The sequence below is a fragment of the Folsomia candida genome, unplaced genomic scaffold, assembly GCF_002217175.1.
Source record: "Folsomia candida strain VU population unplaced genomic scaffold, ASM221717v1 Fcan01_Sc002, whole genome shotgun sequence".
NCBI classification, from domain to species: Eukaryota; Metazoa; Arthropoda; class Collembola; order Entomobryomorpha; family Isotomidae; genus Folsomia; species Folsomia candida.
In genome coordinates, this window is record NW_019091194.1 from 7,091,075 (window position 1) to 7,118,714 (window position 27,640).

Sequence of the window (27,640 nt, forward strand, 5' to 3'; positions counted from 1 at the left end):
AATGGCATCTAACCACTTGGAAATCATTGTTCCCTCAACGGGTATCACAACATATCCAAAGAACATCTAAATCTGGAGAGGCAGCATTGAAGCTTTCCTCCTGAGTAATGGGCAAGCCAAATCAGTCTCCAGGTGCTGACCTTAATATATGTTTTAAGGAGTTGTTGTCATTTGTCGGATCATAATTTTAATCGCAGATTGAACCGGTTTCACATGAATATTCAGATGAGTAAACAACTAGAAACCACCAATATTCCTCTGGGAAATTATCAAAAAACACGTGTTACAAGTTTGTGGGACAATAAATTAACATTAGTATCTATGAAGTTTGAAATTTTAAAATTTTTCTAGGAACTCCTCCTCCTACGGTCCTGCTCTGGTTAGTTAATGGGAAAGATTAGTGAATACTTGGACAGTTTTGTGTCAAGTAATACGAAGTATTGAAGCTTAACGCTTAATGCAAAGTGGAAATACTTGCATATAATTTTGTAGAAAATAACAGACGCATACGGGTTTATTACGATTTTGTCTTAAAAGCGTTTCTCGACAAGGTGCTAGATGAGTTCAAAGATGGGCACGGTATTTGGTGACCTGTAGGGGTCATTTAAGTGGTGGGGCAAACAGCACTAAATTTTGTAAATTGTTTTAGAAACCAGAAATTTTGCATGAAAGTAGCTGTATGTAAATAGAGCAAGTACTTAATATGAAGTTAGATTCACCTTAGATTCACATTACTTTTGTCAGGAGGGACCGAGCACTGCTTTTTGAAATTGATCTGAAGATTTTTTTTTGGGGATATGCATACTGGAAAATTGATGCATAATAACTATGTCACTTTTGCAAGTACTGGTTGGGCAGCCTCGAAAAGCGCAGGACATCGTTGATAATAAATTGCGATGACGGCGAAAAGTCTTCTTCTTAAGGGTCTTTCAATTCATGACCAAGATGCCAAACTTAAATATGCTGCGTACATCATCAATTTCGTAAATATTAGGCAGCATTCATTTAGCAGTAATAATAATATAATTTAATTGATTACCTAACCTCTACGTTACTTGTTTGCTCATATGATAATTTATTCATGTATGTGCATTGTATGTACATATGTGCAACATAATTTTGAATGCACATTAAGCCTTAAAATACACTATTTAAAGTTTGGGCTCAAATCTCTATTGAAATCTCTAATCTCTCTAGATTTAAGCTCATTATGTGTCATTATTTTTCGAATCATCCCTTTTATTTACTTTTTTGAAGTTTTTTGTATATAAAATTCCAACATTGACTAAACCGATCTCTGTGGAATTGGTGATTTGAGGAACATAATAGGTCACGTAATTTAACCTGGTACAGCGAGTAAACCAAAGCGATTTAATGCAGTAGCATATACTTGCATGCACCAAACAAATGAAATTGCCCATTAAAAATAAAAATCAGTGCAGTGTTTAGAGACATGCTATATACTTAACTCGTCATTAAATAAATAAATAAACCACTGGCTTGTTTTTTATTCAGACTGAACTTTGTACATATCCTCCGTTAAATATAACATGCATCTTCCTCTAGCTAGCTATAGATCCTGCGAATCTTTAAGACCAAATATTAAATGCATTATAGCACGTCCACTTTTGCACATTTCAAACTATGCACGTCATTACGTTTATGTAATGTAGTTTGAGCTGGTATTTGCATACAGAGTTTAAAGATTTTTTTCTCCTCCAGCTGAATACAAGTCAAGATCTTGGCTTTACTTGGAGCCTGTTACAGAACCAGACCAAGGTGGGTGAAGTTTAGTTCAAAAATATTTACCAATACATTCTTTATCAAAACTGTGTAAATATGTAATTGTTCTGATAAGGAATCCACAACACAACTAAATAAGACGAGAAAAACGAAATATAAACATTCAAATGCTGGTTGGCTGTTAAAACCATGTGAATTAAACCCACACTTCATCAAAGGATTTGAACATTTTCCTGAATTACTATGGATAGCTCGTACAGAAGGTTTAACAATATCGGGGACGAAGAAGGAGCAACTTCTCATAAAATCCCGAATGGGGCAGATCCACTTCAGTTTGAAGCTTCTTCCGACCCGAATTATTTTGTGCCCACAGTTCCTGAAAATATTATTGTACGACCTGCAACCACACCTCAAGCGAAGCTGAACAATGACCAGAACCAAACGTCAATGCCGAAGCAGCGACTCAGACTTCGAGCTCTCGAGACAGAGACGGAATATTTTCTTCGGCTTCTAAATGTGACCACCATAAAACGCTTACTCTGGGCTCAGATGACGGCTTGCTGCGTAATTCTTGTGACACAAGTATGAATTAAATTTTCACAGATATTTCACATTGGTGCGAATGACTAGTGTCATTTTACGTGTTCTTTTTTTAGGTACTTTTATATGCGATTGCATCAAATGGATATTTTAAAGTTGTTGACTACACTGGAATTGGCATATGGGCTCCTCTGTTCATATTTTCGGTGGGGTCGGGATTGGCCCTTATGGCTGTCAAGTCTCCGGCTGGTTGTATGTGAGTGCTCAAATACATAAGTGGACTGAAAATGTACACGTTTACATACATATACAATGTTCTTATTATTTTTAGCCTTGGCACTGCAATGGGTTTCCAGATAGCTTCGGCTTCGTTTGCAGTTATACTTACCCTTTTAGCGAGTATTTCACTCTTAACGCATGGTAGATGGGATTATCATGATGATGTGTATGATCCAGAAGGTATTTTTATTATACAGATTCGAACATTTGTAAAATGGTTTGGTTTGTATGAACTTTTTTTCTTTATTTATGTTTATCTGCAGTTGGTGGACGCATAATTTGTTCGTTTATGATATTCAGCTCGATGGTTGTTTTCATAACGTGCGTTTTCGTTAGTATTCAATTTTGCCGTGCGACCTGTTGTGGTAGATCCAGAGTAAATCATACATGACTATTTCTAAATATACTTATTTTTAATGAATTATTAAGTATAACGTTAAACGTGTATGTATTTTATTGCAGGCAAGCGAAGCCTTTCTCTTTGATGTGGAGACAGTCAAAATATGATCATCTGTATGCGCATTAAAACTTTTTGAAAACCTTATACCTATTCATGAGATACTTCATCTCAAGGGATTTGAAATATGTCAGACTTATTGTAACCAAGAAAAAATGAGATTTGTTCCTAAACTGATGTTTCAGTTAACCGTAATTCTTATGAATGTGACACTCGTCAAGCGTTTAAAGATTTTAGGTTCAATTAGTGTTTGAAAGCGTCTTTGTGATGTTTACTATATTAATAATGTCCTCATTTTATGCATATGCAAATATCTACCTAACTCTTAAAGTTAATCATAATTTGGTCGATGCGACATAGGAAACAAAAATTCTTATTTACATTATTTAACTATAATAAAAATGCTTCACTGTATTGCATTAAGCTAATGTTTCTTTGTAAATTTTGATAAGCAGTCAACGGAGCGTAGCTCGCAATAAATTGGTCCATGGTCTATAATGGACTATTTTGGTTCAGTGGGCAATAATATTGGTACGATGTAAGGGAATATGCCATATGAGATTGAACTGACTAAATATAATCTTGCAAATGTACTGACAATAACTAAAATTCTCGAGTCTATAATGTGCAATTAAAATTTTGCTAAAACTTACCAGTAGTGTGATTGTATTTTTGCAACATTGTCATGAGGTTAAAGAAGCTGAATTGATTACTGGTAAATAAATTACATAAGGTAGAACATTCTGTTTGCTCGTATTTTCTTGTTCTATGCAAATTTTTCTCACAGGGATATTTTGTTACTTAATGAGTGTATTGTTTTTTTCTCATATTGTTCGTTATTATGTTTTCTACTTTGCATGTAAATCATTTTACCAAGCACCAACTGACTCAACCTCCATAAAACTCATAATCTTACTCATCATCATCTCAGTCACAATTAGTTGCTGCTTCGACCATAGTCCACTAGAATCATAGGCTAAGATGTTGTCTTATTCCTTGTGTCTGGGTCTTGTCCTCCTGGTCTCCGTATCCTTTGGGGAACGACTTTACACCCAACCATCGTTTTCCAACAAGGGTGCTTCTGTCACCCCGTCGTATGGCATAACTCCGACCACCGGGAAAAAGGGAGCATTGACGTCCCCCACGCCAACTGCCCCCACCGGACCAGCCAATCCTTTCAACCTTACTTTCGTCGTTGCTGCTCGAGACCTTCCCGTAAAAAAGAAGGGAGCTAAGGTAGATCCCTATATCAAAGTGTCTCACCGAACTGGCACACTTCAAGAGGCAAAAGATTGGGCCCCGATCGGACAGACGGAGACACTTAAGGAGAACAACAGCCCAGATTTCCTTAAAGTTTTCACTTTTGAATGGACCAAGGGAAAAAATCAGGTAATTAAATGCATGCACAAGTATTTTCGTGTACTGTCTTATCATCATGTTTTTACACTTTTTTTAACACATTCTTATCGTTACTTTTAGCAATGGCATTTTGAAGTTAAAGGGAAGCACACCATCACTAAAGATGAAGCGTTAGGCACCGCAGATATCAAAATTGATGAGTATGTTTTGCAAAAGAACCAGGAGATGACCATCCCATTGAGTAATGGGGGTTCCCTAATTGTTAAAAAAGTCCAACCAGTTACTTTCCGGCTCTTTGCCAGGTACTTGTTTATAAGTAAATTATAACTTTTTCCATTAATATGTATGTATAAGCTGAACTCATTTATAAACCAAAATTAAGAATGGTCCCGAAAATGGACGCTTTTAATGGTGCAAGTGACCCCTTCGTAGAATGTGAGATACACAACATTTTAAAACCATTATTTATCTGCAGCTATTTATTGTTTCGTAACTCTCCGATGCCTGCCTCAATTGAATTGTAACATTGCTAATTATTATTAGGTTTCTGGAGGTTTGGAAACAAAGGAAATGACACGCTTTTCTACACAACAAAGGTGGTTGAAGACTCGGAAAACCCAGACTGGAATGAAACCATTGAGTTCAAAAACTATCAAAAAGGAAAGGACATGGTACATAAATATTGCTTTTAAAAGTAGTAAATGATCAAGAAAGATTCTTAATCCAATCAAATTCGTGTTTTAGTGGTGGCATTTTAAAGTACATGACCAAGACTCCGTCTCTGGGAATGACTTTGTGGGGGAAGCCCTTGTCGAGGTAGATCCATTCGTCTTGAAAAGAGCTGCACAAAATAAAAAATTGTCCACTGACCCGAAAAACAAGGCGACACTAACTATAACTCCAGCCTAAAACAAAATCTTAATGCCAAAATTATGCAGGCACTGGAGCAAAAAATGATTGTATCTGATTTGTTCTTGAAAACAACTTTTCTTATATTTACTCATGATGTCATTAGTAAACTCGCATTGGATAATTTGTACAAAGAATTATTTAAAGGTGATGATGCAATTTTTTGTTGACTTAATTGTGTGACATTTAGCATGAAAAATACAAATGGAAAAATATATAAAATTAAGAGACTGGTTTTAATAAAAGCGAATCTGATAATTTATGATTATTAACATTTGAAATTATGCATTTAGTATATTCACTTGTTCATATTTGACACCTTTGGTTAAGTGTGCATTTTATTCTGCCAGCGAGAAATAAAAGTAAAGTTTTTAAGGACAACTTTTGCATCTGTCATGATTTTATTTTTATGTCTCTGATATGTACAATTCCGTTTGTACCTACAATACATAATATTCCAATATTTGCTTTCAAGTATTGAAGATTAAGGTACGTATAAAATACTTACGTAGGTTTTTGTGATTTAATTTAATAGTTGTTCTACTACGAACACAGCGTTTAAGAATCTTGCGTTTGTGACATGGCGTACATACTTCGTGTAATAATATTATATTTAAATGCAGATATTCCTTAACTATACAGATTAATAAATAAACAATTTCGTACAAAAATGACCCAAAATATGTTACAAGTTAGTTATTAGCACTTTTAGCAGCAATGAGATTCATAATAATTTGTGAGAGGTCGCATGCATTAAAACAAATTATGCATGTTCAATGCATATGCGTCAGACGAAACTTGGCACATAAATCTACTCAGAAAATTAAAGTGCTAGCAAAAGTAAACAATTCTAAGAACCAACGAATAAAATAAAAAGTTTGCTTCGCATACAATTTAATAAAGCACCTTTCCAGAAGAATAAAAAAATATTTTACAAAAATACGTAAATATGTATGTGTATAAGACTGATGACATCATGCAAAGACATAATTTAAGCTCTTAGTAATTACCGGGGTCAATATTATTTAAATCTGTAGCTAAATTTGTACATTTGTACCTGAGTTCATATTACACATTTTTAATTTAAGTTGTCGATATCCAATTCACGCGTACACACATAAAACATAACTGACTACTTAATTACTATGATACACATAAAGTACAAATTATCATTGTATCAAACAATCCATGGTGAAGCAATTCAGTTATATCAAACCGTCATTCGTTTGTTATAATGCAGTATACATTCATTACTTATGTAAGTTCCAGAGAGTTTATTATACTGCCTTGTTAAATTAATTTGTTTTTCTCAGCATGTCATGTCATAGCTTATGACTCATAAGATCTATTTATACCGTCTCCTACTGATTATTGGTAAGGATGATGACTACTATTGTGATGATTATGATTTCTGAGGTGGGATGGGTGTGCATACTGGGGAAGGCTGGCACCTTCTGCTGGTTGTTGTTGTCGCTGTTGATGATACTCGTACTCATTCAGTCTTTGTTGCATCGAGGATGCAGTGGACGAAGTAATTGGTGACCCAGAGGAGAAGTCCACAACCAAAAGTTTTCTGGATGGCAGAGGTGTTTGGAAAGTACTTAGCACATGTCCACCCATGGTCATCGGAGATGGCTTGAACTCCTCAGAGAAATAATGCTCCGGATGATTTTCCATATCCATGTACTCGTTGTGACTGAAGTTGGAAAGAAAATGTCAAATCAGTGGAAGCAAATTTCAAAAATACAGTATTTAAATATGTTTTTTGATAACGTACTCATCTTCCCTTCCTTGACCACGGGATGAGGGTCGACTACCACCTCCACCACGACCTTTAACATGGTTGTGTCCACCACTACCATTCTTGCTATCACCAGAATTTGATTTGAGGGACATTTTAGTACTTTGTTTAATGTGATGTCCCTTCATGAGGGCTTCGGAGGAAGCAGACGAGTGCGACGAGGAGGACTGAGAGGAGGAGCAGGGTCCATTATTTCCAACAACAGCACCATTGTTAAAGACTATCCCATTCCCCACTGGACTTGCGTTTGAGTTTAACAGCCATTGAGGTGGCTAAAGGTAAAAATAAAATGATATTGCATACAATTTATAAACGTCCACATGACATATTAATTCATAATTAATGAGCAATATGACATCATCGTAGTGCTAATATTTATGTAATCTTGGACTGACAGCATGTGATACCCTGGTAGATTTATAGTACCAGTACCAGTTCCAGTAAATGTGGAAGAGAAATAGCTACTAGAGAGAGGGTTTACATGCTTCATCGTGTCTGCTTGTGAGATGGACAGGAACATGGGATTTTGGAATAGAAAAGCTAAACGTCCGACTGACGATGACGAAAGAACATTTATTTGTGGGTTAGTTTACTGGTATAAAACATTTGCAGTGGTTTTGCCAAAATTGTTACCGAGAACTCTCCGAGGTTAGCATAACAATAAAATTAAGGTTTTTGGGAGGCTACAATATGGCTACATATGTATGTACATGGATAGGATTGAAAATTCATTTGGTTTCGAGGCGCCAGTATACACGTGCATTATGGATGGACATCCTTCTCCGTCAATATAACAACTACTCATCCAATGAAAAATGCAGACCTCTGACTGTTTTCTAATTCCGACAGAAACCTGAAGCTTTTAAAATAATACATAATTTTTTATACCTTCTTCATGTCTCCAGAGCTATGATTTAGAGAAGAAGATTTACTGGGATTAATGGCTGACGATGAGATCCATCCACCTCCACCACCAATTTTGTTGTAACCTCCAATGTATTCACGGCCAAGGCCACTTTTTGAGGTAAGCGAGTCCCCACCAAATACGCTAAACGATGACTTCTGTCAAATAAAATAAATCAAATAGGAATTAGTGGTCAATTTCAGTTACACGCGTCGTGCTCATGTCTGAAAAAGTATGTAACGAACTTTTGGTCATCTTGCAACTGAAGCAAAAACTTATTTGGAAATTTATCGTATTCCGATTTTTATACGTTCTCTTAAACCCAACCCAAAATATTTTCTGCTTTCCACCATCAAACCCACAAAATATCAAAATCATAAAGTTTTTGATAAGGTTTTCCTGTAGTTGGTGAGGAAGATTTCGTGCAGAGTAAAGTTTTATGTGGGTCATAAACTGAGAGGGAAGCTCTGTCCCAAAATGGATAGGTTTTGATTCAGAAAATTTATGAAGCGAGCAATTCCATAAAATCGGGCTCATCATCAGCACATCACAATCACATCTCGTCTTGTGTCAGTTTGTGTCGCTGGTTTGGGCACGTCAAGCAAGGATGATAATATGATGATATGAAATGATGCATGCCGGATAAAATGTTTGGCATTCATCCGGTTCTCTCTGTGTTTCACTCCATGCAGCCGTGTTTTCTTCCTTGATTAACTAAAACACGAACCGAACGAATGAAAAGGGAGAGGCAAATTACTACAGTTTATACGCTTCCGTGCATAATATGGTTATCTCGAATTCTCGGACTGCTGATTCAGTGTCGCAAAATTCTAGCACGGGAAGGATTATACTTTTATTGGGAATATTATTCTAGTCCATCAGACGATAGAACTAGCCAAGTATTTAAATATGTAGCTTCCAAAGTCGTTTAAATGCAATCTAGAACTAACAATGTGAAAATGTGAATATTTAATCTAGAAATCTACGCGTGTTATGAAATTAAGATATTATCAGGGAACGCATTGCATTTCTGTATTTACACTTAAATTAAGAAAGGCAATTAAAGGAATGGAGTAAAAAGAACATTAAGTAAATTAATGAGAATAAAGAGGAAGCGAATTGATTCGACTCCATCGTCGCAATTAATACTCGCTCTGCTGTTATGCTGCATATTTCATGATATGAAGAAATAAACGAATGTCCACAACTTGGAGCGATTAAAGCAATCCTTAGGTTTAGCTGCATGTGTATGTATGTATGTATGAACATATACATACGCACAGTATCCATGTAATGGTAACTGCCAGCAGTACCGGGGTGGTGACGCCCACAACAACTAACGCCAGGGACAAATGCAATTAAATTGCAGTCGTTCGCATGACACATCAACATTACCACAAATGCATACGTGTACTATATATACACCTTGAAATACACGTTGCTAGTCAAGTGCAAAGACATTGAAATAATAATAAATATTAGATTTATAAATATCTTTTAAACTTGCTAAACTCACAAATAAAAGTAAGCTTACATGTTTTTGAGGATTCACCAGCGTTGTGGTGGCATACGCAATGGGAGAATGTCGGTCTTCCACCACGGCATAATTGTTTGCATTTTCGTATTCATTTTCTCCACACATCTTGAGCCCCATACCGACTGATTTGAGGGTCAACTGCGTCTTCTGGTCAATCCATAAACCCTCCTCGCCTGTGTAATGGGGTGGAATCGAGCCATCCGGAATCTCTGCTGCTGACACTGCAATTTGGACCCAGAGTAATTAATCACACGTGGACATCAGCCCATTAATTGATTAGAGGATGCGTTAATTAATCACTTAATTGTAGTTGGATGGAAAGTAAACATGTTTTTGGAACTAACCAAAGTTTGTAAACTAAATTGACGCTTTGTTGTATTTGACAAGAAACAATGCTCCATTGTCCCCATTTGCTTTATTAAAGCTCTATTAAATGAGGAACAGAAAATCAAGAGTGGCGCAAAATCGATTATTATATGCAAGGTACAGCCGGTGGTCTGGAGCTAATATCGCAGCCAGTGACCATAAAATATGTAATCTTTCCCGGATAGCTTGGTGAGGCAAAATAAGTACCTAAATATGTAGCACTAAAACTCGAACGTCATCTGCTGAACTGAGGAATACAACGCTAAATAAGTTTAGCCAGTTGTGCGTAAGGTAAACGGAAGAAAATATTTCTGCAAAAATACTGTAGATGATATTGATATTCGATATGATCCAATTAACAATTTCAGTGCAAAGACTTTGCTACATATTCATTTAGCTGCGATGTCATTAAGTAGGAATTACAGTAAGACACATACATACATCGAAAAATTGTCATTTCAAACGTTTGTCTACAGGCATTTTGGCGTATTTATGTATGTATGCCTCAACAAAACCAAGTACAAGTATAAAATTTTTAATACTGCTCACTTATTTTCCCACGGGGTACACCAAACTACTTGCACATGTTATGCACATATCTGAGCTATAGCTCAACTATGAGAAACAAATTCAATGTGAGACAATGCAAGCCACTTAATTATGGGTTTGTGGGAGTTCAAGAAGATGATTTGCTAATATTTGGAAGAAATATCACTTAGCTATTTTCTAAGCCTTCTTATGTAATCATTTATCGGACTCTTATCAAGTCTTCGTTTTAGCATTGCGTTGCCATTTCCACCTCTTGCAAATATACGTGTATCTATGTACATGTGTTGTCGATATCTTGTTGATATTGTAGAAATCAACTATATCATCAAAAAGGTATAAATGTGCAATGTAGCATTTCTTAATAAAACGTGGGAACAATGATGAACATGCTAATTTTGTTTTAGTCGAAGCGCAGTTAGTCGTGGGTAAGAGGTTTGCGCTAACAGAAAAGAAAAAGACGTTATGTCTCAACTTTAAATTATCGTAAGTCATAACAGTGATGTGAATTAATTAGTAAAGTTAATTAAATGAATTCTCAGGAATATCCGAAAAATTGTGATTTTTTGTTAATTTTGAATGTGAATACATTAGTGATAAAAAAGTGTCAAAAAGTGGAATGGGGTTTACCGTTTAGGATTCATTCATAAAAGAAAAGTTTATATATCTACATGCCCTTAATTTATGCACTGGAGCAAAATGCATACCATATCAAGCTATTATTTAAAACTGCTGTCTGTGGCTTGCCTGACAGGTAAAATATTATCGGTTTTATAGAGAAAATGAACCTATATATTAAAAAATGGGTTTACTTTTTGACTTAAATACATCAAGAACTTTTATAAATTTGAAGTGTAGAAATAATTAATATCCCCGAATTGCATATAAAGCCTCGACCCAGGGATTGTTTAGGCTAGAGAAAATGATTTAGGTACAATTAATGTACTTATGTATATAAATTCCTTGACCTATTACGATAAATTTTAAGGCATTCGTTCCAATTCGATTTGACAAATCATTTTCCATTTTAATTAGTTCCTCGTCACTCTTGATTATTATTCAACCATGCAGTGTCTCCTACAACGGGCTTACATAATAATGTAAACGTACAGCAAAGCGAATGAAAGTAAGAGCGAGCAAATTATGGGAAATGCGTTATGGGAAACTACTCACCTAAATAGAACGGACGTTTAGTTGAAATAGTCTAAGACAGCCACTTCCCATTTACCTGAACTGCCACTATCAACTTTATAACAATATCTACTCGTCTTTTAGCTTTAAAATTACACCATTAATCAAATCAATTATTGGGTAATTGCTTATTAATTAGTTCAAATATTGGTTCAAGGTGTGAATAAATATGGGGCACATATTAATAAAAATATGTATTTATGTGCACATGATGGAATACGAGATGAGAAAATGGTTGGATGTGAGATTCGGATAACACAAACTGATAAAACTAATTACACTTATTTTCGATAATTGTAGAACTATGGCTGGGATTAGAAAATACTTTCGTCCAAAGTCAAAAGGTAGAAATGCCACTGGGAAGTGGAACCAGATTGACCCTTACACCAAATGAAAGAACAGTCAAAAAGTTCAGTGGAGATACCTATGTCATTTCTTGCATTAACGGAGCGTCCGATACGCAATGGTTCGCTCCAAACGGGGCGAAAATAAATGACACCAAAATTAGGTTTGTGCATCAAATTACATTATTATGCCTTTGCAAACAGCACTATAAAACATTTTATAATTGTGAAGCCGAGTAAGACAACAACTTAGAAGAGGCGGGGGTGGCATCGACCTTTTTCTACAAAGGGTCACTTTAGAAGAATCTGGGCATTACACTTGTCGCTCTAAAGCTACTAATGTCACGTTCAATTTCGTGGTGATAAGTGAGTTTACTCAGGATTAATACATAATTTTAAATAAAGTATTTTCACGCATTTAGAAAATCTTGTATTTTAGAGCCAATTACATTCGACACAAGCCTGGCTCATCAGACTGCACTGGAACAAACTAGCTTCATGATAAAATGCACTGCAACGGGTCAGTCTAGTACGCCCAAGTTGTATTGGAAAGTTGATGGAAAAAGTCCACAAGGTACACATCAGACGCTCTATGTAATTTAACCTAAGATCACCATTATTTTATGATCGAGTAATATGCCTACAGGACCCAAGTTCAAAGTGGTAAAGGATGGTCTCGTCGTGACAAATGTGACGAAATCGGACGCAAAACGATCCTACGTTTGTCATGCAATGGACATTGACTCTCCGATGCCGGATGTTAAATCACTAAACATTATGTTGCATGTTGCTCGTAAACCAATGGAAATTGCAGACAAGAGCACAACTTCCGAGAAATGGAGTGTCATCGGCGATTGGGCAAATTTCACTTGCAAGATAGATTCAGACCCTATTCCAAGCTTTGAATGGTTTGGTCCATCAAGTCAGCGTCTAGTTTTTAATGATGAGATTTCCATTATCAACGATATTCTGAACGGATCATTTTACTCGTCCACACTTCAAGTGAGGTTGAGCAGGGAATCTCAATTCGGAAACTATGTTTGTCGGGGAGGTACTTTTATCATACTTATTATGTCATTTAATGTTAATATACATCCGTACACAAACAAGAAAGCTACACTTATGCATGAATAATACACAGGTAACGATATCGGAGCTGTCGAACGAACCTTCACCCTTCGAAAAAGTGTCAAACCTTCAACCCCGTTCCTGGAACTGGAGAGGGTAGCCCCACAGCATGCAAGAATAAGGGTTATGAAATACAAGCCTCTTCCAGGAGAGGATTCTATTCTCGTGAGTAATAAGAGTGTCCATGAACTACCACTTTTGGATTATCAGGTTGAAACTAAATTAGCACAAGATAGCGTTTTTTATTCTGCAAAACACGAACCTTACGAACAAGGTAAGACTTTGATTGATATGTAGCACATATATTATTGTAAAATTAATCCCAAGTTCCAAGTTGGATTTATGCAAAAAAATGTAGGTATGTGATAAATTTTATTGAAATTATTCAGGATTTATTTTGCTGCAATTACTGCCAGGAACTACATATCATGTAAGGGCAGCCCTAAAAAACGCTTTGGGATCTGGACATTTTAGTCCACCAATACAAATTACGACAACTGAAACTTCGTCAAGTACCACGTCACCCCCAATTCCGGATGAACCACAACGTAGGTCTTTTTACACATGAGGCGATTTTATACTAGTCGCATATTCATTTTTGTGCATTCCCTAGTACTAGTAAATGAGGATAATAAAGGCTATTATTATTATTATTATTATTATATGTCAATATGACTATTTCTTTACAACAGGAATTAATCGTCGCCCAAAAACTCCAAAACCAACCCTATGCCCACCATCATTGTTTCAATGCACGAGTGGGGAGTGTTTATCGTATGCAGCAAAGTGCAATTCTATCGTAGAATGTCAAGATGCTAGTGATGAGGAACCTGAAATGTGTCGTACGTTTGATACTATTTTTCCATTCTAAATTTAAGAATATGAAAATAAGTTTAGTATTTTGGGTTTGTAGGTATCGCATTATCCACTTCAAGTTATCCAAGCAATATTATCGATGCTACGGAACCAGCCCCTGCCGCATCAAGATCAGTTTCATCCCAAACATTGCCCAAATCACCCTTATACACTATCCCATCGCGACGTCTCTTTTATATCAATGGGCCAAATTCGCTCAGCTCCAGCAACCTTAGTAGCAAACTATCAATTCCACCAAAAACACTGCCACCCCCACCCCCACAAAAAACGGTTGTTGCTACTTCTCCTGCCCCACCTTCGATTTCATTGTCATCCGACGAAGATGAGCAAGAGGGAGAAGTGTCTTCCGCTTCAACAGAGTCGTTGGGAATCGGTCCGAACAATCCTCCAACTTCCCCAAATATTACAACGACTAACGAAACGTCGGTTCAAGTCACAAAAAATTCGGATAATACCACCACGAAAAGGACCACAAATACTTTGACCACTATAACAAAAATGGTAGGTGTGGGGGATCGAGGGTCAAAAGTTGTCAACACCAAGACGGAAATTGTCATTACAGAAATAATTGAAATTAACGAGCTTTAATGAGTAAATGAATAAAAATATCCTACCTTTAAGCTTATCTCCTTCTGCACGAATTTGACATCTTCTCAAATAAAGGGCAAAGACAAAGACCAGCATCATGGCGAATATAATGGAGCCAATGAGAGCTATGAACCAAGCTTCTGAAAAAACGTCATTATTTGCGTTAACGGCTGCCCCTCCAAATGCGATGCCTTGCAAATCTTCATTCCTTTTGTCTGGAGGAGGAATTAATGGGATGCGATTGTCCAGTTTGGGCATATTATTATCGAGATGTGGCGGTGTTGTTGCTGCATGCGTGTCAATTTTATTGGAGAAATCAGTCTCAACAACTGGGGGATTCTTGTGTTTCGGAGGTTTCGGTATTTCTGGGGAAAAGTGGAGACTTCGCATTGGCGAAAACACGCCGACTCCTTTCGAGGTAAAGGAGCCTATTTGGAGGCTGTAACTTTGTCCAGGCATCAAGTTGTTGAGGATGATACTTGTTACCCGAGAATCTGCAGTCTTGTTCCCAATTAATGACGATCCTTGCCAAACTCGGAGCTGAAATAAATCATGAAGAAATTTCACCTTTTAATTTGGACAAAGAAATTTACATTACATCAAATTATTCGTAAACATATGCATGTATGTATGTACATGTGCATAATTGTAGTGCATGGATAAAAATACGTAGTTATATGAAATCTCAAACTATGCATGGTCATTATGAACTCTAGTGACTAGAACATCATCTCAGGATAAGAAGGAGTAGGGGGAACGGAGGGATTGAAGTTCATCAAATATATGGGGAGGTGAATTTAGGATTTCACTGGACTAATGTTGACATCATTTCATATTCAAAGAATCAGCATTATATGAGATGAAGATGGTATTTCTGAGATCGGGTATCGTAGATCACCTACCAAATAGGGTTTGTTCATTCTTGATCATTTTTGTAAAAATCATAGACTTCACAGCGGAATAATACATTAGGATTGAGGACCGTGAATCCATCGATTCCGCTGTGGAAAAGGGAGTGTTCTTTTGAATGCTAAAAAATATATATCAAGGATTTTTGCGTACTGACCCAAGTTTTGAACTAAAAGTTATTTATATTTATGTAGTAGATGTGCGGAATTGTACAGGTTTGAAGAAAATCCGGAAGGAACAAGCCTAGCGTACCCATTGTAAGTACATATATTTTACATTTTATGAATGTGTTTGTGTTTAATGATCTTCGAGAATATTTATATGACTGAATTTTAATAAGAACAATTGTGCTGATTGCTTGCGTAAGATTAGGAGAATTATAAAACCTGGTTAAACAGAGAAAGTCACTTTGCGAGTTCTACGTGCATATGTCCATGTATAATATTGCGGCTTCACCTAGTTTTTTTGCGTAGTTTTTTTAGACTACGCCATTTCCAAATGGGTTTACATCATTGTTTGCATATATCAGCTAATTTATCAGGATATGTTTCTGATAAGAAACGCAACGTTATAATAATTGACTAATAACTTTTGCAATCATGACGAGCAAATATATTATCGGATCAATTATCATCCATCATAAAATTAAGGAAATGCGTCAGCAAAAACCTGCTTGCTTTCTCTGACACGAATCAGTCTTGTGACATAGTGTCTCCGAGAAAGAACGTCTACGAATGCTTAATTTTTGACGAAATGGCTATAAGCTCAGAACTCCCTGTAATAAATCCAACCAGCCGATTATCTCGCCCTTCTGCCCCTTCTTTAGCCACCATTCCAGGGCCCTTGCTTCTCTCTCGAATATTTGAAACTTTTGGCTGTTTCTGCCGCCACATAGGGATCCTCCCAATTTCTGTCAATGAAGACGGCACGGCTACGTTTAAGTTCTTCTCTCGACCCTTACTTCACACCCTTTCATACATTCTTATCTTTGTTGGCACCTTATCACTATATCTTCCTGATGCAATCCGTCATTTTTCTGGGATTCCCGATCCGGCCCTTGCCATTGCGGAAAACCTCTTTATTGGTGGGCAATTATTGGGTGTCGTACTTACTCTTCTGCAAATACCCCTCATCGCAAGAAGATTTGCTGTTGTTTGGAATGGACTCAGAGACGTGGTTTCATTCATGGTAAGTCCTAATTAGTAAGCATAACCTCTAGTGCTGCTTGAAATAAAGTTAAAATGCTTAAATTCACCAGGCATCCCGAAATCTATCCCACCTGTACAGAAAGCCATACGTTCGATCCCGAATTATGCTCGTAATCCATCTCATCTACTTGATTATCTACGCTGTCATTTGCTGGCGTGACTTTGCTAATCGAATCGAGTCAGCCGTGAGCAAGACCAAGGACCCATTCCGATATTGGGTTAATGCGGTATTACTCGTGGTGTTTTTCATTTCCGTCTTCTTTCACTTGCTGCCGTTTATGCTGTACAAAATGTTTGCGGTGATCATAATAAAAAGCTTTATCGGTCTGGAGATACTCCTCAAAGAAAGAAACACGAGTCAAGTGGGCGCAGACTGGAAGATCCCTCAGCATTTGCAATTGAAGGAATTGATCAAAATTTATGCAAACTTGGTATCACTGACAAAGGGTCTTGGAGGTGCACTTGGCCTATACATTCTTGTGGAGATGGTCGTGCTTATGACCTCCTTGCTGATGACGGTGTTTACTATGTTGAGTCAGTTTCAGCAGAGAGATGTCTACTCGACAGTATTCTGCTTCGTTTCCTACTCTGTCCTACTGATCGTTGTCACTGAGACGGGAGAACATTTGGGCGTTGTGGGGAAACGATGCTTAGGAAACTTGAGGGAAGAAGTCTACTCGATCTATTCGGCAGATGAGGTGGTACGTACACACATAATATTTTGTACTCATGACCAACTAAAATTATGAAGCTACATAGCTCATATGAATGATTGCAAAATGGACCTTGTTTTGGTTATTTAATACTTTTACTTTTCAGGATACTGCATTAATGCATAAGGTTGGAACCCTCAAAAGACCAAAGCTTAGTGCGGGTGGGTTTTTCAGCGTAAATAGGACTTTGAGCGTGGCTGTAAGTTTATTCAGTAATTATTATGGAGATACTAAATAAGTTTCAAATAATGAAGCCATATCAAAATTATTGCAGATGGGTTCCACATTTGCCACATATTTTGTGGTTATACTGCAATTTAAATTGAACACTTCTGTGTTTGAAAGCTCCAGTTCCAAATAAGTAATACTAGAACCATTCAGCACAATAAGGATTTAGTTATACATACTTCGTCAGTGTCGACAATAAATTATTTGTCCTCACATTTTGTAGAATTCAGGAAACGTGTAGTATAATAATACGTAATGAGAGAATTCAAAGTTTTACCTGGTATCCTAACAATATTCCATTGACACCGGAAGCCGGAGGAGGAACCCATCTCACCAATAGAGCCGAACTGTTGACTGGCGTTGGTTCAATTAGCTTTGGAGCTGCTGTGGGCACTTTAAACATAAATAAAATAAATATATTATAATACCATTCACATTCAAAATTGTATGAATCCTTTGTCATAATTACCACAATTGATCATTTTCAGCAAAACTAGAAATAAAGGAACAAATAGCCAAACAGAAATTTGAACAGGCATTATTTCAGCCTTGAAATCAAATGTGGTCATGCATACCGCACAGAATCTGTACAAAAGACGGAAAATCGAAAAGAGCAGAAAGCCACAGAAAATAATGCAATGTGAAACAATGACAATGAAATGATCACTGGGATATAATACGAGAGACGAAACAAAACATCCAACATTGGATGAAGGAGAAAGTGTCCCAACACTTATCCTTATCGTTATTTTATGCTTCGTCTGGTCGGAATAGTGGTGCGGTGGTGTGGATAACAGAAACGGAGGTAACAAAAGGTATAGATGTTGATCTGATGTCTCTCCAGAGATTCGCTACAGAAAACAATGCAAGCAGTGCAAAGAATACAAATAAAGCAATGCGAATGAGACATATCAAATAGAAGAAGAAGACCACACTAGAAACTACTCCAGGCCATGAAAACAATATGTTTTCCAACAAAAGGTACTAAAGTAAAAATCGGAATAAAACTGGTTGGTGAATCTCGAGCATAAAATAAAGGTGAAAGCTACGAGAATATATGTAAAAAGTAATGCTGACCAACGAGAATCGTACTTACCATCTTGCAGAGTTGAAACATTGACGTAGTTTGACGGTCTTCCTGTTAATTGTGAAAAAAAATGTTAATTATTTTATAACTACATATAAGCCTCATAATTATTTGTTCATTTCTTGCATATTCGTGGGTAGAGTAATAAAATGACTAACCTTCTACATTCTTATAAAAGGGGACAAGGAAAACTTGATATGTTGCGAACTTATCAAGTCCCACAATTAGGAAGCTGGATGCACCCGCATTAAGCACCGTCAACATTTGATAACTTCCGGAGGAGGAAGAGTCTTGTTTTTTATAGCTCATTTGGTCGTCAAGATGTCGATAGTAAATGTAAAAGCCTTCCACAAACTCTGACGTAGAAACGATCTGAAACAATTTGCCCATTAATACCATGTAAATGGTGGTAAAAGTCGAAACCTAGATTATGCACTTCGACCCACCTGCCATTCAATCCTCACGGAAGTTGAGGAAGTTGCATACACATTTTTTAAAATGGCAATAATGCGTTCCCCTAGTTTGTTTCTAGCAATTTTTAGCATTTCCTCCATCTCTGTATTTTTACTCCCTGAATGCAGTGTCCGGACAGGAAGGGAGATTGCACTGGGGCCGCTCACTGCGATACCATCCGGGGACACACTTCGAATGAAGAAGATGTATTCTGCATTGGACTTGAGGTGCTGTAATAATCAAGTAAAATATTGTGTCGTTCAAAGAAAAGGCTGTGTCACTTTTTCATTTCAGGAACTCATTCCAATAAGTTATTCAACTTAACCATGCATATTCCTTAAATAAGTACAATGACCACAAGGACTGATTCAATAAGTAGTTCTAATTAGCGAGCTTGGACTTATGTATTGTGTGTTTTTCATACTCTTGTCTCCATTACAGTAAATGCCGAGAAATATTTTTAGGATGAAACCAATTTGTATAAATAATTGTACATACCTGGAGTGTAAAGGTCTGTTCTGAGACGGCCGTAGCTCCGAGGAGCCACTCGGACTTTGTTTCATCCGGAGAATAATATTCAACCTGGAAAAAATATGTACTTGTTTGGAACATTATATTTCTCAAATTCAAAAGCCTATTTTTCGTATGTATGTATACCTTGTATGTCATTGGTGGATCTGGCTTAAAATGATGTAGGTTCACATATTCCTTTGGGTTTACCAGACTACTGGTGATGGGCTTTCCTGTACTTGTTGTTGGGGTGGGTGTAGTTGTGGTAGTGCTGGTAGTGGATGTTGTAGTTGAACTAGTTGTCAAAACCAAATTTGTGGATTCATTATCTTCCCCAGCACTATTACGGGAATCCTGCCCATCTTCATCATAGTCATCCCCATCCGTGTACTCATATTCCTCTTCTGTATTCCCTTCAGCCTCCAGCTTTTCTTTATTTGTAATGATTTGGCTCACAACATCCCCAAATCCAATACTAGATTCTTGCTCTTGCGATGATTCAGTTTCAAGAAATTTCCCAGAACTAAAACGATGGGGTTTTTCCAGAGCTTTAAAAAATGCGTCCGTTTCAGACGGTCCAAATTCTGCAGACGATCCGGAAGAAGGAGACCGCCTATTCCGTCGTGCAGAATTGTCAGCTTCGCCACTGTCGTAGTAATCATCGTCAATGTATGAGGGTTCAACTGACCCTTTTTTGTCAGTGGTAATGAAATCTTCACGTGGTTCCTTTTTTGGCTCAAAAATTAATGGAGTTTTAGGAACAGAATTAAATTCCATTTCTGCAGGCAGGGAATGGGATTGGTATTGTGTCGGATTCCAAGCGATCGTAATGGACGATGAGTCCACCTTAATAACGTAAGGTTGGTGCGGAGGAGGAGGTCGCCGAACGGGGTCAAACCCATTTGACGATAAAGCTTTGTTCGAAGCAGATGGTGGGACGACGGAGAGTTGGGATTTCCACACGTACTTTCCACTCCGAGATGAGGCCACACATTCGTATTGGCCAGAGTCTTCGAGTTCAAGATCTACAGAATTCCGCAAATAATTGTTAACATCAAAATATTTATCAGAGCATAGATTTAGACTACCCAAATTTATATCAACCATTTTGTATCATTAATGCACATTAAAAAAATATTTGCAGATTTTAAGTAAGTCTTATTAGTCTAAGGTTTAAATATTTAAAACTATTAATTTATCGCTTTAAATAAACATTTTCTAGTTTCGTCTTCAGATTCGATTAACTCTGATGATGGTTTCAAGAAAAAAGAAAGTTGTTGGAGATGCCGTCGATATATTACTCGTGCCTTATTCAGTCATCCGTGCTTGATTCAATCTCCAATCTGCCTACTCCAGAAGAATCTAAATCATGAAGTGTGGGGAAATCGTCAATCCATCTCAATCTCACTTTCTCTTGAAAAAGAACAAAACTGTCTCTTCCTTGAAGGTCTACAATGCATACCAAATCTTGAAATGAACGTACCTACGTACCCATTTAGGTATATATAGTATGTACCTATGTGCTGCTGCAATGTTACATTGCATACTTTATCAACTTACGGTAAGGACCATTTTTTCCAAACTTTGTATTCAAAATTTTTATATTTCAAAAACTCGTTGTATTTATATTCAAGGGGGTCACAAGACTATCAGATTTTCAGATTCGAGCAAACGTACATTGTTAAGTTGTAAATTTTAGGATGAGATGAGACACGGTTGACGAGTTTATCTCAAATTGACTTGAATTCTTGCAAACTTTGAGCACGAGATAGAACTGATAGTCGACAAATATCGGATCGGAGGATGGAAGCAGAAGTGTGGACCTAACCTAACAACGTAATCTCATTACAGTAAGTGGAATCTTACGCCTCAACTAACTTCACTCTGAACTCTGTAAGTAAACTTCCGTGTACTTGTCCAAACTCTGAACTGTCCGACTGAATTACTTTGGTCCGTATTGCGCGAGTATGCAAATATGGAAAATCTTTGAAATCTCTGCCTTATCCGACTCACTCACCATTTATCCGAAGGGTTCCTGCGTCATCGGTAAATATGCGGTGGCCCAGAAGGAACGAATTTCCATCCTTGTACCAGGTTATTACCGGTTGCGGACCAGCATTTGATATGGCAATACATGGCAAGACAGCCACAGCACCCACGGGACGGGTTTGATTAGCTGGACCCATCAGCACAATGGGGGGAGGCAGCTCTTCCACGGGGGTGACCTATATGAGGTGACAATATTGAAGATGCAAACTTGGGGCTAACTGATAATTAAGATGCCCAAAAGTTACAAAGTGTCAATACTAATGAGATAGTTTGAGACGATCAAGGAATGAAGTTAATTGTTGGAAGCTAATGATTATTGATGATCATGAGAACCTCAAGTTTTCGACAACTAAACCCATCAACTGGAGAAATTCAATTAAGCAATATGAGTTTTAATTTACCTTAAGATGAACACGATGAATGATGGAACCAGCAGGACTCACTGCTGCACAAAAGTAGTACCCTTCATCTCGTTCAGTTATGTTGTCAATCTATAAGAATAATCAATTTTTAAAAATATAGTAAAATTACATTGTGAAAGAAATACACATATTTTGTATTCATATCCTCACAAAAATATGCATCAACTTTACCTGCAAAGTTCCCTGTGGCGTTACTTGCAACCCATCCTGTCTGCTACCTTGAAATATCAGTGTGTGACCACCTTCCTTCATCCAAAATATGATGACATCATATCCGTGGCTGGTGGCCTCGCAACCAAAATATGCTGTAGCATTCGGTTGAATTTCAACGTCGGTTGGGGTCATGGTCAGCTTTGGGAGAGCTTAATTGGATTAAAATTTCATAATTATTATGTATTATGTACATTTTCTGATTTCCTGAGTTTTCTCATCATTAATACATATACTTACGAAGAACATTTATTGATGCTGATGATATTACTGATCCAGCCTTGTTTTCTGCGTATAAAATGAAAAGCAAGTTAGCTAAAGCTCTTCTGTCCAAAATATACCGACGGCTAAAAATTAGAAGTTACCCGCAACGCAATTGTAGATCCCACTGTCTGTGTAGGACACGTTAGAAATGAGCAAACGTTCTTCATCAAAATGAACCCGTTTGAGGGGGAGTGGTCCTTCCACCTTTCTCCAAATTATTTCAGCTGGAGGATCGCCCCTTGCAACGCAGGAGAGGGAAACGTCTCCACCCAAGAGTGCTGCGAGAATGTATGAATTTAAAACAATCTGGTATCAAATATTGTTCTTAGAGAGATGTGAACGTCGATATTGTGGGAATTGGCGAATTTGCTGACCAGTTAGTATGACAAATCATGGCAAAAATATGAATGTCACAGGGAACCTCTTGATTAAGCCTCAAGCACTCTTACGACGACATTCTGTATTGCTTTTTACTAACTGGTCTTCCACTATTTTATTATTTCTCCCACAATATGGAAAATACAAACGAAAAGACCTACCAGACGTATTTCCAGGACGGATCGTAAACTCTGGTCGAACTATTATTTAAAAAAGTGAATATATTTTTATCAACTTTAAAATTGACAAAATTGAGAATTTTAGTTCTTGGCTATTCTTAAATAGCTCCATCCACGGCCCAAGTTGAGGGGATATCAGGTTGATATGAACAAAGTAGCTCTATAGGCTTGGGATGAATTGAAAAAAACTGAAGCATGGCAAAATTTTGGAACTATAAGGAAATGACAACAATGCATGTCAAAACCATGCCTGACTGTGTACAACTGTTGTGTATGTGTCGTCGAAAGTTGTGAGACGGACAACTCAACGGAACGTGAAAGAGTGGTTCAATTGGGCCAGGAAAGTGTCAAGTCAATTGTCATGAAGCTGGAAAAGGTGTGGTTGCAACCAACTAAAGAAGTACTTGTGAAGTGTCCTCAACTGGAGTTATTTGGATGGTTGAAAAATTCCAGGCATCGACATTCTTTTTAGAATTTAATGTGAACTGCAAAATTTACTACAAAATCTAGTTGCGAAAATTGATTTAATACAATTTACAAATAAATAAGTATGTCCCAATTGGAAATTAAATCGCAGCTACATGAAAACGGTTGAACCTAAATCACAGTGATAATTTCATGTCTTTCTAGATAAAAGTAAAAACCATCCAAATTCTCCAATATTTTTCAATTGTATAGGCAAGTTTTCGCATGTAGGCGGTATTATTTTTCTTTGCATGGTAGTGAACGTAGCTTTCACCCCGTTGCTTTCACTTTCACTATTCTCTTCTCTCCGAAAAATTCATTGTCATGTTCTTGTCATGTATGTTCCACGCTGTACTTGTTAAACCTGGATGTACTTTTTCATGCCCCATTATTATTAACCAAACATAACATGAACTACACACATGCAGAGGAAAATACACCATTCCAGATACCTAGAGTTGTGCTGAAGCAGAAATCCATTCTTTCCTACCGTGTTTTACTGAATAGGAAGGAGAGAAAGGAAATGTGTACTATGTAAGATTTCTCTGTGGTGAGTGGGTTGAATGAGCGAGAGTGATTGATTGTCCTGGAAAATGAGAAGCATTGGAATGGGAGGAAAGGGTTAATAAATCCCACGACCACTATCCAATAAACTCAGTAAACCACATCACCAATGCGTATGTATTTTGTCCATAATACACAATTTCTGCATATGTACATATAACACTGAATTTTGAAAATATTGTAAATACATTGCTCTTGAAAATATTAAAAGTTATTATGTTAACAAATTAGCAATTCAGTAACCAAAAAAATAATATCTATAAAAATGTATCTTTCACGGATGAGTATGTACATATGTGTGTGCATATATGTGCATGTCTAATATATTCTATGAAACCGAAATTGATGACAGATTATTAGGTAACATTTTTCATAAAAATACCAAATCGCGTGATTTACTGGAACTACATTTTGCATGACATGATTCAACATTTTTTACAAGGTAGCAACACACCACAAACACAAAAGGGTTTTCAATAAAATAACTTTTCGATTTGGGGATGGGTCTTTCCAACACGTGAGAAATAAATCAGACAGAATCAGCCTTCTTTTACTGTGTACATATAATGCAACCATACTATTTAAAGGTGTGCATACCATGCCAAGATTCCAGACTCTTTAGTGTGTTTCCGTGGACTGAATTGAATTAATAAGTATGTAATGCATACTCTATATATACACACTTTTAGACACTACATATAATACAATTTACTCCATGGAAATGCACTAAAGAGTGATACCATACCAAATACCAATACCATCTACCACATGATACACACTAGAATAAATTTGGTTGATAGTAAAGCACGCATATATGTAGGAGCAGGTAATTACCGAAAAGTGGTTGGCATTCGTTACTTGCTTTCCAAAAATGAAAGCTGTCATCTCATTTCACCCAAATTGTCACTCGTCAAAAGTCTTATCACACTAATAAGTATCAAAAGTCTGATTCATTATCAGGTGAAATGTGGCACAATTTCACTTCAATGTACTAAAAAGTTTGGAAAAAATTGAACCCATGCAAAAATAAATTGACAATATGGAGAGATAGAAGAAATTGCTTTTAATGATTATTTTTGACAGGTAGGACCAACTACAAGTGTTCCCAACATCGTACAAATAGATCGATTATGATCATTATCTGGAGGAACTGAGGAGGTGGCGTTAAAAAAGAATGAGCTAGAAAACAACCATCAAGAGCCAAATATAACATCTACGTAGTTAATGGAGAATGCTACTCAAAAGAGGTTGATATGATGGCAAAATCGATTTAAATTAATGCGACACGATAATTTTTGCGATAATCTACAATACGTAAGAACAAGAAGAAAAGAGAATGGTTGGAGTGGTGGTGAAAGTGATTGACAAGTCTGAAAAAGAAAACAGCGAAATTCACTCTGGACACTCTGGGAATGAAAACCAAACTTTCCTTGTGATTAGAGAAAGGAATAATTAATTACACTCTTAGATAGGTATACGAAGGCATAGTTTATTAAAGTGGTTTTTGTATGCATACGGTTGACGGTATCAAAGTGGGTATTTTAGGGTATTTTCGGATATATTGGAACGCGTAATTTGCACCTTGACTACAATTTGAGTATTGGAAAGATTTGATCTTAATTATGGGGCCAAGAAAAGTCTTCCCGAATGCACACTTCTAATTAGCGAACGACTAATGCTAAGAATTATTAGAGCAGGGAGAAAATTGAGGAATGGGGAAAAATAATTGATTTTCATGGAACGTAATGTGAAAAGAAATTTATCGATAAATTGGATCTCCTTTGAGTTCAAATACATACGCATTCACTCCCACGGTGGATAGAAAGTAGAGAAAGTGTCAACTTTTATTCAGGTCGTCGATTCGTGGAACTTTAATAAAAGTACGAATTCAATCACCACCGCCACCATTATGCTGGCTTCGGGGTTTTTATTCATTCGTGGAAATGAATGAGGTGATGATGAAGACTGATAGATAAACTTTTCTGCCAAAATAAATTCTGTGCCGCTGTAAATCTTGTATTTTTGCCTATTACGAAACCGAAAGCAAACATGGTTGCTAATTTAATAAATATGTATGTACCTCAAGCTAAATATAGTAATTGGATTGTATTCCTCTATAGATTAGAATATATCGTCGTGGCGACATCAGTAAAGTCCTGCCATATAGTTTCCTTCATTCTTCTATATCTGTTTGCAAACAAAGAGCACCACTTTCTTTTTGTGAGCCGCCTTCCTACTCCCAACGACGGTCTGCTAAGAATTATTTGCTCTACTACCATCAGCCGAATCAAAGGTACTTTCACTTCTTGATGCGAAACGAAGCAGGACAAGACAATGCCAAAAAACCTGGATTTTTTTTGCGTTGGAAGCAAAACTAGAAAGCAGTCTAGCGAATAAATGAATGTCTTTGGGTGGTTTTTTGGCACGTGAATCACAGCCACAAAAGTAAGCAAGTTGGTGAGTAATTGTGTACTGATCTAGTCACAGGGTTCCATATTTACAAAAAACTGAAAATCCAAAGATTTTTTGGAGATCAGTGCAAGTTTATAAAATAAAAAAATTCTGGTGTACTAAATATACGTAAAATGCTTGTATGTATGTATTAATAAGTTTACTATAGTTGACCTTATGGAGGTAAATAATTTTATATTAGCCTTCATGTATTAATGGATACTTTCATGTGAAACCCTGTTTCCTGATCGGGAGCAAAGACGTCAATTAATTTCAGATTCTGCAAGCCTTGAGTCGGAACTCTATTTTCTCTCTTTTGGAAGGGAACAAATGGGTTTTGGTTGTAGGTGGTCACCTAGAATGCTTTCACATTCAATTCGACCAACCCAATAAATAATTGAATTCTCCCAAGAACCATTGCTAATTGTCACCTGGATACTTATGTAAGCCTCGGGGGTGGCACGTGGTGGCCAGGAAACTGCTGACCAAGACAAGTAGATATTAAGTAAAGGCAGCGACTTACTTGTAACCCGTAACAAGGCAGTTGTACTTTGTCGGCTACCAACAATATTCTTCGTAGTACCAAGGACGATCAAGTAGGTGGACAGAAATTTAGAACGAAAATAATTTTGTATTACAAATTAGGATTTTTGTAATAAGTATCAACATATTTTCAGTAAATAAAGTAGGTAAACTGACCTTCGCCGTGCAGACGTATTTTCCTTCATCAGATTGTCGCACTTCGGATATGCTGAGACTCCCAGGACCAAGAAGGGTGTATCGTCTACAAACAAAAACAACGCATGAAAGGTGCATAACAAATTGTGGAAAAATTCAATTTAAATATGTCGATGAAAAGTATATAGTTGTGAACGGTACAATATGCAAACAAACAAACGCATCAATGCCACAAGCATTGGTATTGAGTGTGTGTGTCTATAGTTAAGCATATAAAAAATCTCTTCCCTGTGCCATCACTCAT

The 27,640-nt window shown here is 36.9% G+C and overlaps 5 protein-coding genes across 8 annotated transcripts in view; 4 read left to right on the forward strand and 1 right to left on the reverse strand.

Annotated features, from left to right (window-relative positions):
• Positions 1-1,554: 1,554 nt before the first annotated feature.
• LOC110843805 lies at positions 1,555-3,760 on the forward strand. 2 transcript variants are annotated; one of them, XM_022089847.2, is made up of 6 exons: positions 1,555-1,779; positions 1,859-2,325; positions 2,400-2,539; positions 2,615-2,742; positions 2,826-2,938; positions 3,025-3,760. In XM_022089847.2, the coding sequence occupies exons 2-6, from the start codon at positions 1,987-1,989 to the stop codon at positions 3,067-3,069; spliced, it is 765 nt and encodes a 254-aa protein (XP_021945539.1). In that variant the 5' UTR covers positions 1,555-1,779; positions 1,859-1,986; the 3' UTR covers positions 3,070-3,760. The 2 variants fall into 2 exon arrangements, with proteins under 2 accessions (XP_021945539.1, XP_021945538.1); XM_022089846.2 differs by having other exon boundaries at positions 1,746-2,325.
• A 179-nt stretch (positions 3,761-3,939) lies between these two features.
• Positions 3,940-5,568, forward strand: LOC110844357 (rasGAP-activating-like protein 1). Its single transcript, XM_022090536.2, has 5 exons — positions 3,940-4,408; positions 4,499-4,680; positions 4,761-4,813; positions 4,922-5,049; positions 5,123-5,568. The coding sequence occupies exons 1-5, from the start codon at positions 4,001-4,003 to the stop codon at positions 5,285-5,287; spliced, it is 936 nt and encodes a 311-aa protein (XP_021946228.1). The 5' UTR covers positions 3,940-4,000; the 3' UTR covers positions 5,288-5,568.
• A 101-nt stretch (positions 5,569-5,669) lies between these two features.
• The window catches only part of LOC110843317 (roundabout homolog 2), a 70,646-nt gene continuing 48,675 nt past the window's right edge, over positions 5,670-27,640 (reverse strand). The window contains exons 6-24 of the mRNA XM_035848738.1: positions 27,358-27,442; positions 27,182-27,230; positions 23,161-23,199; positions 22,723-22,899; positions 22,598-22,645; positions 22,319-22,509; positions 22,127-22,216; positions 21,694-21,901; positions 19,824-20,701; positions 19,665-19,748; positions 19,160-19,396; positions 18,872-19,085; positions 18,723-18,764; positions 17,904-18,019; positions 14,595-15,108; positions 9,527-9,750; positions 7,977-8,150; positions 7,065-7,360; positions 5,670-6,983 (exon numbers count right to left, since the gene is read on the reverse strand). Of these exons, the coding sequence (XP_035704631.1) occupies positions 6,656-6,983; positions 7,065-7,360; positions 7,977-8,150; positions 9,527-9,750; positions 14,595-15,108; positions 17,904-18,019; positions 18,723-18,764; positions 18,872-19,085; positions 19,160-19,396; positions 19,665-19,748; positions 19,824-20,701; positions 21,694-21,901; positions 22,127-22,216; positions 22,319-22,509; positions 22,598-22,645; positions 22,723-22,899; positions 23,161-23,199; positions 27,182-27,230; positions 27,358-27,442 (3,994 nt within the window). The 3' untranslated portion in view covers positions 5,670-6,655. The remainder of the gene's footprint in view (positions 6,984-7,064; positions 7,361-7,976; positions 8,151-9,526; positions 9,751-14,594; positions 15,109-17,903; positions 18,020-18,722; positions 18,765-18,871; positions 19,086-19,159; positions 19,397-19,664; positions 19,749-19,823; positions 20,702-21,693; positions 21,902-22,126; positions 22,217-22,318; positions 22,510-22,597; positions 22,646-22,722; positions 22,900-23,160; positions 23,200-27,181; positions 27,231-27,357; positions 27,443-27,640) is intronic.
• LOC110843316 (neural cell adhesion molecule 1) lies at positions 10,821-14,605 on the forward strand. 2 transcript variants are annotated; one of them, XM_022089276.2, is made up of 9 exons: positions 10,821-10,927; positions 11,933-12,140; positions 12,209-12,342; positions 12,416-12,550; positions 12,623-13,027; positions 13,118-13,378; positions 13,494-13,652; positions 13,797-13,946; positions 14,018-14,605. In XM_022089276.2, the coding sequence occupies exons 2-9, from the start codon at positions 11,983-11,985 to the stop codon at positions 14,566-14,568; spliced, it is 1,953 nt and encodes a 650-aa protein (XP_021944968.2). In that variant the 5' UTR covers positions 10,821-10,927; positions 11,933-11,982; the 3' UTR covers positions 14,569-14,605. The 2 variants fall into 2 exon arrangements, with proteins under 2 accessions (XP_021944968.2, XP_035704632.1); XM_035848739.1 differs by having other exon boundaries at positions 10,845-11,195.
• Positions 15,048-18,142, forward strand: LOC110843833 (gustatory and odorant receptor 63a-like). 2 transcript variants are annotated; one of them, XM_035848741.1, is made up of 5 exons: positions 15,048-16,665; positions 16,736-17,386; positions 17,505-17,597; positions 17,673-17,759; positions 17,850-18,142. In XM_035848741.1, exons 1-4 carry the CDS (start codon positions 16,231-16,233, stop codon positions 17,757-17,759), a joined length of 1,266 nt encoding a protein of 421 aa, XP_035704634.1. In that variant the 5' UTR covers positions 15,048-16,230; the 3' UTR covers positions 17,850-18,142. The 2 variants fall into 2 exon arrangements, with proteins under 2 accessions (XP_035704634.1, XP_035704633.1); XM_035848740.1 differs by having other exon boundaries at positions 17,673-18,142.

Excerpts from the sequence above, each read along its gene's own strand:
- LOC110843805 (XM_022089847.2), top strand. The coding sequence starts at position 1,987 with ATGGATAGCTCGTACAGAAGGTTTAACAATATCGGGGACGAAGAAGGA. Across the intron at positions 2,540-2,614 it reads AAGTCTCCGGCTGGTTGTAT|CCTTGGCACTGCAATGGGTT; the intron begins GTGAGTGCTCAA and ends TATTATTTTTAG. Across the intron at positions 2,939-3,024 it reads CCTGTTGTGGTAGATCCAGA|GCAAGCGAAGCCTTTCTCTT; the intron begins GTAAATCATACA and ends ATTTTATTGCAG.
- LOC110844357 (XM_022090536.2), top strand. The coding sequence starts at position 4,001 with ATGTTGTCTTATTCCTTGTGTCTGGGTCTTGTCCTCCTGGTCTCCGTA. Across the intron at positions 4,681-4,760 it reads ACTTTCCGGCTCTTTGCCAG|AATGGTCCCGAAAATGGACG; the intron begins GTACTTGTTTAT and ends ACCAAAATTAAG. Across the intron at positions 4,814-4,921 it reads AAGTGACCCCTTCGTAGAAT|GTTTCTGGAGGTTTGGAAAC; the intron begins GTGAGATACACA and ends AATTATTATTAG.
- LOC110843316 (XM_035848739.1), top strand. The coding sequence starts at position 11,126 with ATGCACTGGAGCAAAATGCATACCATATCAAGCTATTATTTAAAACTG. Across the intron at positions 12,141-12,208 it reads ATAAATGACACCAAAATTAG|CCGAGTAAGACAACAACTTA; the intron begins GTTTGTGCATCA and ends ATAATTGTGAAG. Across the intron at positions 13,379-13,493 it reads ACACGAACCTTACGAACAAG|GATTTATTTTGCTGCAATTA; the intron begins GTAAGACTTTGA and ends GAAATTATTCAG.
- LOC110843833 (XM_035848740.1), top strand. The coding sequence starts at position 16,231 with ATGGCTATAAGCTCAGAACTCCCTGTAATAAATCCAACCAGCCGATTA. Across the intron at positions 16,666-16,735 it reads GAGACGTGGTTTCATTCATG|GCATCCCGAAATCTATCCCA; the intron begins GTAAGTCCTAAT and ends TAAATTCACCAG. Across the intron at positions 17,387-17,504 it reads TCTATTCGGCAGATGAGGTG|GATACTGCATTAATGCATAA; the intron begins GTACGTACACAC and ends TTTACTTTTCAG.